The 13770-nt window shown below is 33.5% G+C and overlaps 1 protein-coding gene across 1 annotated transcript; it reads right to left on the minus strand.

Annotated features, from left to right (window-relative positions):
- Positions 1-1892: 1892 nt before the first annotated feature.
- Positions 1893-5535, minus strand: LOC126714391 (cytochrome P450 85A). Its single transcript, XM_050414526.1, has 9 exons — positions 5105-5535; positions 4213-4534; positions 3971-4120; positions 3631-3876; positions 3372-3458; positions 3198-3276; positions 2650-2756; positions 2329-2453; positions 1893-2217 (listed from the first exon to the last, which is right to left on the minus strand). Exons 1-9 carry the CDS (start codon positions 5290-5292, stop codon positions 2130-2132), a joined length of 1392 nt encoding a protein of 463 aa, XP_050270483.1. The 5' UTR covers positions 5293-5535; the 3' UTR covers positions 1893-2129.
- Between the last annotated feature and the right edge of the window lie 8235 nt (positions 5536-13770).

The raw sequence follows: 13770 nt of genomic DNA on the forward strand, positions 1-13770 counted from the left end.
AAAAAAGAAAAGAAAAGAAAAGAAAATTTTACTTCCTCTTTCTTCCCCCTCTATTTGGGCTTAAACGTAGAACAATTCATGGATCCTCTTATGTCCATGATCTCACTTGGTAGGGGTCTACGACTCTACGTGTTTGCTTTTCTTCAAGGGGTTATGGGCTCTGCTAGGGCCTAGATGATGTACTTATACCCCTAGCTCTATTATTTGAAAGGCTATTTTGAAAAATGGGCTCGTAGTTACACTGGGTCCTCATAAACTATGCGTAGCCGAAGTTTATGGCCCATTAATAATCAAGATTCAAGACCACATTATTCTATTGAAGAATACAAATATTTTTTGTTTTTAAAGGGTAAAACTTAGATACCCATTAATAATCAGGATTCAAGACCACGTTATTATATTGAAGAATATAATAAATAAATAAATAAATAAATATGTATATATTTTGTTAAGTGGCAAAAACTAAAATTCAGTACTTAGGTACAGTATATTAGCCCATTTGGTTTTCCAATTATAAAAAATAATAACACTTGTGTCTTATTATTCAATGCAATCAAGTGTTTAAATTTAATTGGAGAACTTAATGTATTGCACCTAAATTACCATTACCAAATTTTACCTTTGTTAAATAATTCCGCTATGCCAAAATTTGAAAGCCTTTCGTTTTTTACTCATCACACTCATATTGGGTTGGTCTCATCAAGATTTTTTTTTGCTCTACTCACATCACACAATCATATTCAAATTAATGTACATACAAATACAAGTTCCTGGGCCTCCTCCTAATGGTTCATTTGTATTTCAGCCCAATTAATCAAATGCAATTTGATTTTGAGTTTGAAAATAAAATGGGCCAGTGTATTGACCTTCTACTTTGGGTTCATTCCAAATTTGTAATTTAAGCATGATTTTGTCAAAAAAAAAAAAAAAAAAGTATGAATAATTTTTCCTGTCTTTACAGGCTTGAAAACATTTTATTTTTTAGCGTTTGGTTGCATTACTTAAAAGGAACTCTTGGGCTAGGACTTTTGTACAAGCCCCTCCTTTTTATATATGTGATGGGTTTTAGTAATTTTGATTACGCTAGTAATCATTTTGATAGATGGCCATCTTTGATTATTGCACTTTTATTGGCGATTATCTTGTTACTTGACATAGTAAAAAGTAGAATGTTATTGCTCGTTCTAGTGTTGAAGTTGAGTATCAAGTTGTGGCTCATAATGCATCTTAAATGTTATGGGTTCAATATCTCCTTCTCAACTTGGGTGTTGATATTCCTATTCCTATGCAGATGTATTGTGACAATCAAGTTGCTATCTTTATTGCTAATGAATCTTGTGTTCCTTGAATGTACCAAACATATTGAGGTTGGTTGTCACTTCATCAGAATTCATTAATGAAGAAACAAATAGGGGCTTGACCGATTAACGCCCAGCACCTTTCTTTTCTCTTTGTCTCTCTCACTATTCTCCTATTCTTTTTCGTCTCTCTTACCCCTAATTCTTCATATTTTAAGATTCAACTTTCTTTTATAGGGGATGAGGATGGGGATGGAGATAAAGAGCTGCAGGCGCTCTTACACTTGCTTAGCCCCATTGAAATCCTAGTTGCATCAGCTGACAACATTGAAATTTTTATATTTTGCTGGGTAAAATGATATCGGTTGATATTGACTAACAATAGTCATTGGCTGCCATAATACAGATAGGGGATACTGGTTAAACAGAGGTAAAGGTTTTCTAATGTTGGTTCATGATGGGATATTTGAAATAAGGGAAAAGTAACCGGATTCTTAAAATAAAGCTAAAATAAAAAGTAGTGTAGGACCTACAAATAATACATAAATTAAGCAAAAACCCAACTTATAATCCAATGCCAAACGCACACTAATATGAAGACTTGAGGCCCCTACTTAAAAGAAGGCATTTTCATTATGACTAAGAACTATCTGCAATTATAGGGTTGGAAACTCGGAATACATGTATTTGCTATAGTTTCTACAAATGAGGGCAATCTTAATTAGCCGAAAAATTGGTAAATGCTCAATTTCATCAGGTTTCTAATCTGTTAAAAGTACTATTGTCTTTGTACATCCATATATGCTCTCTTTCTTCTGTACATTAAGTGTGTTAGTAAGATGAGACTCTAATATGTAGCCCATTTGGTGCTTCAACTCTTGGAAATTTCATTAGTTTATCACCTCCAATCTCTTCCCACCTGCAATGAAATGAAAACTGCATCAGCTAAAGGTTATTTACTTTGTTACTGCAGTTTTCATCTGGACAAAGAGATAAGGGAGGACTATACGTGGTGGGCCACTAGTGTTACCTGTATCTGGTTATAAAGTAGTGTAGGAAAGTGGAAATTTCTGCTATTCCCAGTTCTTTTCCAGGACACTGCCTTGTGCCCCCTCCAAATATCAATAAGTTATTTTGACATTCCAAACTCTTATCCTGCATTTTACAACCATGGTAATTTTGTTGCTTAGAATATAATTTCAAAAAGTCATCATCGTGTTTAAAATTTTAAATGACGTAACATTGGATACACTTTCAGATTTTTTATATTCAAGTTGAAATATGAAAACAAATCTGTTTCAAATGAAAATAATACTTTTCCAATAAGAGTGTGAATAGAAGAGCCACCTACCATCCATCTCCATGGATTGAAGGTTAATGGTTCTGGATATAGAAAAGGGTCATAGTTTATCTCCCTTGTATAAACATATATTCTCCATCCTTTTGGAATCACAAATCCTGCAGAAACAGAGAAGAAAAGTTGTGGATAGCACTTAGCAGTCATTAATCCACTGTTGACAATAGTTAAAGAAAAAACAAACAAAGAACCTATGGCTATAAACATGGCCCACAGCCTTGTATTTGACCAGTAGGTCATATGGTCAAGCACACTATTTTATTGTCTTAAAAATTACAAAACAACAGTTCCCTCTTAAAATTATTCTTAAATGGAGTGATTTGCCTATATTGGCAGCTAATGCTAAGTTTCAGACTTATTTATTGCTATAGGACTATAATGACAAAAAGGGTCGTGCTAGCTGCATAAATAGCTTCTTGAGCCCATAAAAAGACTGTAGAAACTATAGCACAAAAAGGGATCATTTTATTCATACTAACTTGCTTTGATTAGATTATTAAAAAAAAAAAAAAAAAAACTTGCTTTGATTTTTTCAAACTTACCATTTAGCTCCATATCTTGAGTGGTTTTCCTTAAAACCCCATTAACAATTGTGGCTAATCTTGATGTCTCAAAAATGACCTGCATTAGAAAAAAGTAGAACCACATCATATTTTATTAAATTTCATATACTACCAAAAAACAGGATGATGTACTCAAAGCCACAAATTTATTACCGCACGAGTGAACCTCATAGATTTAAGGTCATTACAATCAATGGGATCCTCAGGCCTTTTCCTTTCTCTAATTGCCAAATGCTCTTTCTGCAAATTTCAGAGATATAAGTCAGTGTCACAGGCATGTCATACCAGAATATCAACATTAAAAATCAAAGAGATTTTATGAGTACAGAGATGATGAGGTCCCCTCACCACTTTTATTTGTTAAAATAAACATTATTATTCTGCGATTTTTTTTTTTAAAATGTTCACTCACTCTTAGTTCTTGAAGAGCTCTTGGATGATCATGGAGATACTTGACAGCCATCATTGAAGTAGTTGAAACAGTTTCATAACCGGAATACAAAATTGTAATTATTTGATCAATTATTTCTTCATCAGTAAGTTTGTATCTATTTTCATCACTTCTCATTAGGCAACCAAGCATGTCTTCGTGGGTTTCCTTGGAAGCTCTTCTTTCATCTATTAGCTGTGTCAACATGCTTACAATATTTTTTCTTGCCTGTAAAACATTGTGAAGCACATGTATAATTATAAATCTACTAAAACTCCCATGTAAAACTATGCTATAACTGAGAAAATACTAAGCAATTTACCTGGAACCCACGACGATAATTTGTTCCTGGAAGATCAATAGGCAATGAAAGTGTCCCTAAAACCAGCTTAAAGAACTCAGCCATGAATGGTTGGGATATTGAACAGGATTCAATACCAGCAATCTGCTTAAGGGATGAGAGAAGAGCCATCTGCATAACAAAGAGAAAGAAGAACTGAATAAGTAACAAGTTTATAAAATTGCATTGTCCTGAGGGCTTAGGATTGTGATTATGATGAAAACCTCTTTGGTCTTTTCTTGAATGTTGATGATATGGTTATCCCAGTTGTTAAGGTGGCTTCTCATGAAATCATCAATTTTTGGCAAAAGCTGGTCTCTGATTATGGTGGGGCTAATGAGGGCAAGCAATGCTCCTCTCATGTACTTGTGGGTAGAGCCATGGACTGCTGCAATGTTGCATTTTCCTAAGATATCTAGCATAGACCGTGGGTAGCCAGGAACAAGGCCTTTTGCCTCATTCATGAGGATGTACCTGTTGAGCTCAGGATCCATTGATACGATGGTAGGACAGCCCAGTATGTGGGACTTGAAAAAACTGCCATACCTGTCATTGAATATAATACAAAGGAAACTGTATGAGAGATTATTAATAGAGTAAATTCCAAGAATGATCAGTGATTAAGTCAAAATCACTAGAACATCAACTCAACCACCAATAAGTGTGCAGAGAGTTGCTTTTGTCAAACATACAGGTATATTTGTGGTTTTTAATGGACAACCCCCACCCAAAACATATATTGATTTAACGCTTTAGAAATTCTTAAGGCATCTTTCAAACAATGAAAATAGAACTTATTTAGCAACGAATTTAATCTTCTTTATGGGATTTGTAAGGCTCAGTTGAAGATAGAATAACCCAAAAGCTCAATTATACTAATAATCAAGAAGGGCATGCAGGGGGGGGTACAGTAGAGCTAAACAGCTTGAAGCACAAAACCGACCAAAAATAAGCAGTTATTGGCCAAAAAACGTTAGGTTGAAAGTACAGACAATAAAACCAAAAGCTTCCTGTCCACTAATGCAAGCTGATTAAGAAAAAAGGAAAACAGAGAATACCCTGTATTGTAATATAAATCTAAGAAAAAGGAAATCCTATAGAAGATAAAATAATCACCTTGCTCTCTGGTTTTTCATGAAGTTTGGACCTTGTTTTAGAAACTCAGTAGTCTCTCCAAAAACTGGCCAACCCATTGTACCAGGAGGCAAACCTTTCTTCCTATACCTCACCTCATTCCATCTCAACAAAGCAGAGCAGATACAGAGCACGAAGACAGCCACAAGAACCAGAATGAAAACAGCCATTGATGCTCCCAAGAAGCTCCACCGCCACTCTACAAAGTACTGTAAATGGTATGGGCCTCTATAGTTTCAGTTACCCATAAGTGTACATATATATAATGGGTGTCTCCACTGTGGGGCGAGAGTGAGAGAGAGAGAGAGAAAGAGAGGACACATAGGCCAAACTCTGCACCCTACAAGGAGGGACCGACCCTATTCTAATTCTAATACCTCAAAGTCATCCAGAAAATTATATACAAAATTGTGCTACTATTTAACCAAAAGATGAATAACACTTCAAGACTTTTATTAGTTTATTTCAATATTTTAGAAAGAGAAGAGAGGAGGAGAGTCGGTTGGCAGTTAAATTTGGGAGATACTGTACAATATCTTCAACTAAATCTTTTTTATGATAGGTGTTGGTTCTATTCAAGAAAATGATTTGGGAATTACTGTACTATATTTTAGTGTGTTATAATAAACCATGAAGCCAGAGAGAGAGAGAGAGAGAGGGGGAGAGAGAGCATTCCACCCTGTTATGTAAAACCCATTTTTGGTTATTTTAGAGTTTACTGTAGCCTCACATAATCAAAAACTATCCCCCATCGAGTCAGGGAAAATGCAAAAATTTTGCAACTTGCTACAGGAACATGTAAAGATACATGTTAACTGTAGCACCTTATTTATTTTTTTTACTCCTATTTTATTCTCTCTCCCCTGTACTGTCACGAAAAGTACAAAAAATGTTTCTTTTTCTTTTGTTGTTGGTGGGTATAAAACATAATATTACATGAACTGCAAAAAATTAAGATATAGGATGTCTTTTTTTTTTTCAATGAAAAAAAAGAGTAGGGGAGACAATTTGAGTTGACGTTTTTCACTTAAATGTGACCATATTGACACTATACTTGGTGGGATCAGGCAGGTGCTTTCCATTAAGAGATTTAAACTTGAGATTTCCACCTCCAAAACCCTTAGAAGTGAGCTCATAATCACTAAACCAACCACTTCTGAAGGTAGATATAGGTTGTCTTTTTATAAGAAAAAGTATTAGTTGTACACATTTTGTGTGTCTACAGGTTTATATTGCTAGTATATTATAAATGGGTCCTGATATGGGCAATTGTTTACAAATTATTTTGTGAAAGTTTTGAAACTAATTTATGAGAAATTAAAAAAAAAAAAATGTCAAAATATTAATTAATTTTTTTTCTATAAATTTTTTTTTAAAAAATGATTCACTAACAAATGACTTTAGACATCCACTAACATTTCCTAATATAAATTTATAAAAGTCATATTTATAATAATAAATATAAAATAAATAAAATAAGTCTTTTTGTAATGTAAAATATATTTTCAAATGAGAATGCTATAAGGTTAAAAAAGGCATATGTATGGAAGGATGCACATGCACACCACCCAATTGGACCTAAAAGAAAAAGGCAGTCCAACTCCAAGCCCCAGCGCAGCGCTTCACATGTTTGTCAACAAGATCTGGCTCATGGAAATTGAAATTGGAAATTCCACAAGAAGACAAGCACTTGCTTCCCATGTGAACAAGTGGAGAGAGAGAGAGAGAGTTTAGAGTTTCCACTCTTTAACTGCAAGTTTGAAACTAGACTGGTCCTAGTAGCAGTTTGATGCTGTGAAGACTGTGATTCCTAGAAAACCATAAACTGTGCTATTTGACTTTTTGAACTACCTATCTTGTAGACTTTCAAAGCAAACGGAATTTCAAAAGAGTCTATGCAATCTCAGTCATATAAATGCATATACTTTTCAGTGCATTGTGTGAGAATTTGATGAAAAAAACCTTATTTAATTTCAGATCTAATGGAAATGTCTATTGTGTTGTGTTAAAGCTTAACTGCAGGTTGATGGGGATAAAAACTTAGTTTTCTGCTAATCACATCAATTGACTAAATATGATTGGAGATTTGGAGTTTTCTACCCGACTATGATTACGTTAAACATAATGAAAACCTTGACCTTTTTGCTTTAATAATAGGGAAATTTTGCCATAAATTTAAGCTCTCCACCAACCATTGCAAAACAATTTTGCTTTTTATTCCGAGATTTGTGGTTAATTATCACAGCTAACCAATCATGTTATTCAATACACACCTACACCATATACGATACAAGACACACACGTACAAAGATACATCAAACAGGCCTGTATAATATAAGTGCTATGATTCAGCAAAAAAAAAAAAAAGAAGTGCTATGAAATTGCTTTTATCGAAGCCATTAATTGTCTTTCATAGATCAAGCATAGCGGTAGACTAGTAGTACTTTGTTTTGTGTGCAAAGGATTGACTTTGCCAGCACAATAAATAAAAAGTAACGTGATTACAAAACTTTTGAGGTAAAATATTAGTATTGATATATCATGTTGAATATATTAGTATGGATATAGAAGTAAAAATATAAAATGTAGAACATAATAACATATGAGAGTTACTTAATTTAGCATAACAGCTTACATTCATAGAGGAAATCTTAAATGATTACATCAATAATATATTGGAGTGTAGTACAAATCATGTGTTACAATGAATCATAACATGTGTATATATATAGTAAACTAAACCCTAGACTAATAGACTTTTAGTACAAATAGGAGACTTGACTTGCACATAAAGTAAAATTAGGCTTGGGTCTATGCTAATGGGCTAATATATCTCTAACAACCCTCTCAAACTCAAAATGGAAGTTTGATGAAATCTTGAGATTTGATAAAGTTGAGAAAATCCCTTGAATTAAGTTTGGCTCTGTGACGGTAGTTTGAGGAAGGCAGTGGTCTTGCAGTGTTGATGCGACTTTTAACGTTGGCATGACTATATCGGAGAATTTTGACGACAGCAGTAGGAAGCCAAAGAAGATGAATGCAGTGAAAAAAATACCGAGGAAGATAATGATTGTTCTTAAATATACCGTAAGGATAGAAAACTATGGCCACAGGAACCTGGCTCTAATACCATGTTAAATATTAGCATTGATACACCATGTTGAATATGTTAGTATGGATGCGGAAGCGAAAGTATAAAGTGTAGAATACAATAACACATGAGGGTTACGTGGTTCAATCTAACGACCTACATCCATGGAGGAAACCCTAAAGGGCTACATTAATAATATATTAGAATGTAGTACAAATCCTATATTACAATGAATCATAATATATGTATATATAGTAGACTAAACCCTAGACTAATAGACTTTTAGTACAAATAGAAGACTTGGCTTGCACACAAAGTATAATTAGGCTTGGGCCTATACTAATGGGCTAATATATTTCTAACATTTCACAACTTTTTATCAGGGTAACAAAACAATGTGTAATTAGTGAAAAAAAAATAGTAAGTTTATAGTAAATACATAGTAAAAATATTTTTTGAGTTTTATTAATGTATACCTCTAGGACATATGTTATTAAACCATTTAAAGAAATTTTTTATAGGAGAGTGAAAAAGTAATTAATTTTTTTTGAGGGTTTTTTCAATTTTTCATAAAAAAATTCATAAAATAAATGATTATTGTTTGCACCAAAGGCATACATTAATGCTAGTATAACATGCTGCTTTCACAAGGGCCTATGTGATAGATGTGATTGGTTGTTTATCTACCACTATCACATAAACCAATTATTTTTTCTCCAATATGCCAACACTAGTCGCAATATGCCAAAGAGTTGTGTTAATAGACACCCACTTTATGTAAGAATTTACCATTTTATGTTAGAATTTTTGTTAGCCACTTAGCTTTATATCAATTTAAGGAAATTTTTTATAGGAGAGTGAAAAAGTAATTAATTTTTTTGAGAGCTTTTTTCAATTTTTCATAAAAAGTTTCATAAAATAAATGATTATTGTTTGCACTAAGGGCATACATTAATGCTAGTATAACATGTTGCTTTCACAAGGGCCTATGTGATAGATGGTGATTGGTTGTTTGTCTACCACTATTACATGAACCAATTATTTTTTCTCCAATATGCCAACACTAGTCACAATATGCCAAAGAGTTGTGTCAACAGACACCCACTTTATGTAAGAATTTACCACTTTATGTTAGAATTTTTGTCAGCCACTCAGCTTTATATTAGTACATATTTTGTTAGTTTTATAGGCTTTAGGGTCAATTTTATACAATTTTTTTAGTAAGTGAGACCCATATTATTTTAACTTGGGAAATGCTAATGAGTGCCCTTAGGGCATTGGTTAACAATCCATTTTAGAAAAGTTTTGATATTATTTTTATGTAAAATGAAAAAAAGCAATCAAATCATTAATTGTTTTTTTTTTTTCCATAAAAATTTTCTTTAACTGGATTGTTAACTAATGCTCTAAGGGCATTCGTTAACATAACTCTTTTAACCTTAATAAGCACCGCATAGTGCTTGTTAACATTTGCCTATGCCAAATAGCACAATTGTGACAAAATGTATGAATTGTGCTAAAGTACATTTATTTTTCCACCCACTTTTTCAAGTTCTTGACATGTGTTTAGGAAAAGTTTTTTTTTTTTTTTTTTGAAATTAAGCTAACATTTAAATTATTGTCATACATTTACCATAAAATTTACCAAAAATTATATATTTTGATAAATATTATGCAAATGAACGGGTTCCAAATTCACTTTTACACAAGTCTAAGGGAAAGTGTGAAAAAATCGGTGGTATATTTATTAGTGTCAAAGACTTATCATAAATGTACTTACGGACTCAAGGAGACTCAGGCAACTAACCTTTAATTCCCCTGTGACTTTATATGGAATGGAAGGCACATTTGGAACAAGTGGTTGTCATTGCGTCGATGTATGGAATATGTTCATATCAGAGCTATAAACAAGCCAAACAATCTATGAACAAGTTAGGTTCGATTTGGAAAAAAAAGGAAAGAAAAATTTATATTCATTAATCAAGCGAACAAGTCATGCTTAGGTTTATATATTTTAAGCTCGAATATTAAACAAGTCAGGTTAAAACATAAAAATGTGTTCACAAAAAAACTCACGAGTATAAGGATAAATTTGAGTTCATATTGAATCTTATGTAGTTAAATATGGCTAAATTTAATCAAAATAAGTCAAATCTGGAAGTTTGGAGAAAAATATGAAGTTTGACCAAGTTTGATCGAACTTTGACTAAACATTTGACCATTTAATCAAAGTGATTCTTGTCCTGATATGTAAATAATTCAATTCCCTTTTCAATGATAGGTGGATTGCTCAAATTAGACATAAAACGAACAAAGTATTACAAACGAGAAAACTCTCTAAAACGGAAACCTTAACCCTGGTTGAAAATAGGGTTTGATTGAAACTTGGTCAACTTCGAATCATGCAAATTTATATCTTCAAAAATCTTGTGTGACAAAAATTATCATGGTCAACTCTGGGTAACCAAATTTTAAAAAGTCACATGAAATATCAAACATACCTAGAAAACGCTATAGGAGCCAGCAACCCTTATATTAATTTACAAAATGCTTAGCCGATAGCATGATCATATATGCAAATTTGTGCACTTTCGCTACGAAAATTGAAAAATTTTATGATGCACCAACTTCCATAAGCCATAGCATTTTGTACCGACCTCCGATTTTGTCAAACTTGGTGTCATTGGAAATATAAATTCATAATATTTCCAATGATACTAGATTTTCCATATTTTGAGTCCCATAAGGTCCTTAAAATTTCTTTAGAAGTCTGTAGCAAAATTGGAAAGCATGTTAAACTGGGCACATAAGGCTCACGCTTTTAGCCTGTGTCCTTCACGTCGCTAGCAAGTGAACATCATGTGTTGGCACATGATAGATGTGCCATCTTTTCACTTATAATCAGGGTCGGCTCAATGAATTTGGGGGCCTTAGGTGAAATCTTTAAATGGGGCTTTTTATTATATTTAATTATAAATTCATATATTTTTTTCAATTAAAATTTATTTTTCTTGCCTTTTGAGAGGCAAAATTACTAATTAAATTTTTACATTCAAGTTCCGCTAACATTTCCTTTTAAATTGGTAATATGGCTAATCCACTTAATTTTTCTTATGACATAGTTGATCTTAAGTAGGATTTTATTAATTTTAATTTTGAAAAACTTATTTATGCAAAAGCAACTGTAATAGGTATAGTTAGTAATATTCTGAAAGCAATACATGCATTTGAAAAAGATTCTAGCCTCTTTATATAATTTAGTACATTAATTGGAGAGTTTTCATTTATTTGCAAAACTTCTTTTAAAACTTTTAGTTCTAAAAATAAATCTAAACCATCAATATCGGAATAAGTTTCATGTGTGAGAAAATATTCAAGATTAAGACAATTTTTTTTGAAACTATACAATTTTTTAATGGGATATTATATAATATATTATTATTATTTGGGGGCCTCTTTTATCAGTGGGGGCCTTAGGCCACTGCCTAAGTGGCCTATAACTTCAGCCGGCCCTGCTTATAATACGCCCTCTTTTCTCTCCAAATGAGTAGAAAAAGAGGAAGCAAGGAATGGATCCACCCCAAGCTTAAAAACAAGCCTCCAAAGTCTTCTAGCTTCGTTCATAGTAGTTTGGAAGTCTCCTAGAGTTCACCCATAGCAGTGTTTAAACCAAGATTATCACAGTCCACTACTGTTAAGTGTCCTTGGACTAAGAACTCAGTAAGATTTTTGTCAAATTTTTAGAGCCAGTGAGGGTTTCCTAGAAAGTCATTCAAGATAGTGGTTGAAGCTAGGTCTTCGTAGTTCACTATCACTATGTATCCTTAGACTAAGAACTTTACATGGATTATGCTTGTAGGGGCTTGGGCCCAAGCAATCGGGAATGGCCCATGTAACCAAGGCCTAAGGCTGGCTTAGGTAACAAAGGCTATCCCAGGAAACAGAGACTAGCCCAATACTGTAGGGATAGGCCCAGCCCAATAACAAGCATGAAAAGGTTCAAAGATTGATGTTCGGGGGAATCCTATTGTGTTTGGACTTGGTTAGGGCCAATACCGACTAATAAGCTAGGGGGAGGCTGATGAGGGGATGGTCAAATTTAGGTCGGTCCCCAAGTATTGTTAGAGCCTTTGGGAAGTTCGTTGTCGAATGCTATTTGGCGTTTAGAACAAGTTTCAAGAGAATCCTCAAAAGAAATGATTTTTCCTTGGGATTCTAGGCAAAAGTGGGATTACGTGGGAAATGATGAAAAAGTAATAAATTGAACCCACTAAGGAGAGACTATAAAAGGGGAGGGAGGACGAATAGTTAAGGGGTTCGAAAAAAGGAGAAAAGGGAGAGAAAGAGAAAGGGAGAAGAAAAACCAGAGGGTAGGTGAAAACTGGGGTTAGAATCACGAAAGTAAAGGAGGTTAGGTTGTCAAGGCAGCGTTTAAGGCAATGGTCCATAGGAGTGTAAGGAAACCCACCAACAAGTAAATTGGGAGCCCAAGTCCTTTATCCCTGAAAGCATCACTCTCGGGTTTAGGCACCACAATGCTTATTAGTGCTCTAAGACTACTGGCACCCTATTGGAATGCTGTTGAAATGCTAAATATTTCCTAATTACTATGCTATTGTTGACGATCTATGTAGCTATCATAGTGCTCCATTATGTAAACACCCCATTTTGCAACTCACATTTAACTCCATATGGGGGTAAAACAATAATTTCACATCTTAAGGGTAAAGTAGTTTTCAATTGTTGGATTTTCAATTACTTCACATAAAATAGATCTTGAAGTCTAAACGATTAAAACGATGAGTCACAGGTCTCAACGGAGCATCAGATTAGAAGATATCATGAAATCAAGTTTTAACAGCTAAAATACATTCATGTAATTGAGTTCGATCACATGTAATTATGAGCAATTAATTTTAATCTCTTTCATGTGGATTTAAATTAAAATCAATGACGTGTCATATTTCTATTAGTTTGGACTAAAAATAATGGTAAAAATGCATACCCTTCATTAATCTGATAGTCAAGAATGAATGATTCCTTGATTTTTGGAATTAATTTAACAATAACTAGCATCTAATAATGCTAAAATGGAGTTAATTGGGCTATGTTTGTTGGGAGGTGGAGAGAGAGAGAGAGAGCAAAGGAGCATAAATGGAAGGTTTTGGGGTCATTTAGGTCAAAGTGCTGATTGAAATTTGGATTTAGTCTTTGTCTACTAGTTGGAAAGATTTGAATCCTAAATTAATCTGTTTAGATGAATTTCTTTAACCCATGATGCTGGGACAGACCTAAGGGGGGCCTAGGCCCCCCTGGCCCTTTTTTATTTTTTTTATTTTTTTTACTTATTATATTTTATATTCTTGTAGTTGGCCCCCCTTTTTCCAAAACCTTAAGTCCCCTTCCTCTCCAATCAGCATAGCCAGCCTAGCTCAACTAGCTACTATCCAACCTAAAAACTTAACATAAACAATAAAAGTATTCACAATGGTAATTTTATTTTAGCAAAAAAACTATTTTACTATCAAAGAACCAAAAAACCATGTGTTATTGGAGA

The sequence above is a fragment of the Quercus robur genome, chromosome 2, assembly GCF_932294415.1.
Source record: "Quercus robur chromosome 2, dhQueRobu3.1, whole genome shotgun sequence".
Lineage (NCBI taxonomy): Eukaryota > Viridiplantae > Streptophyta > Magnoliopsida > Fagales > Fagaceae > Quercus > Quercus robur.

Coding starts and splice junctions, on each gene's coding strand:
- LOC126714391 (XM_050414526.1), bottom strand. CDS start 5,292: ATGGCTGTTTTCATTCTGGTTCTTGTGGCTGTCTTCGTGCTCTGTATC. Junction 3,877..3,970: donor ATTATCGTCGTGGGTTCCAG/GTAAATTGCTTA, acceptor AATGTTTTACAG/GCAAGAAAAAATATTGTAAG. Junction 2,757..3,197: donor TCAAGATATGGAGCTAAATG/GTAAGTTTGAAA, acceptor CTGTTTCTGCAG/GATTTGTGATTCCAAAAGGA.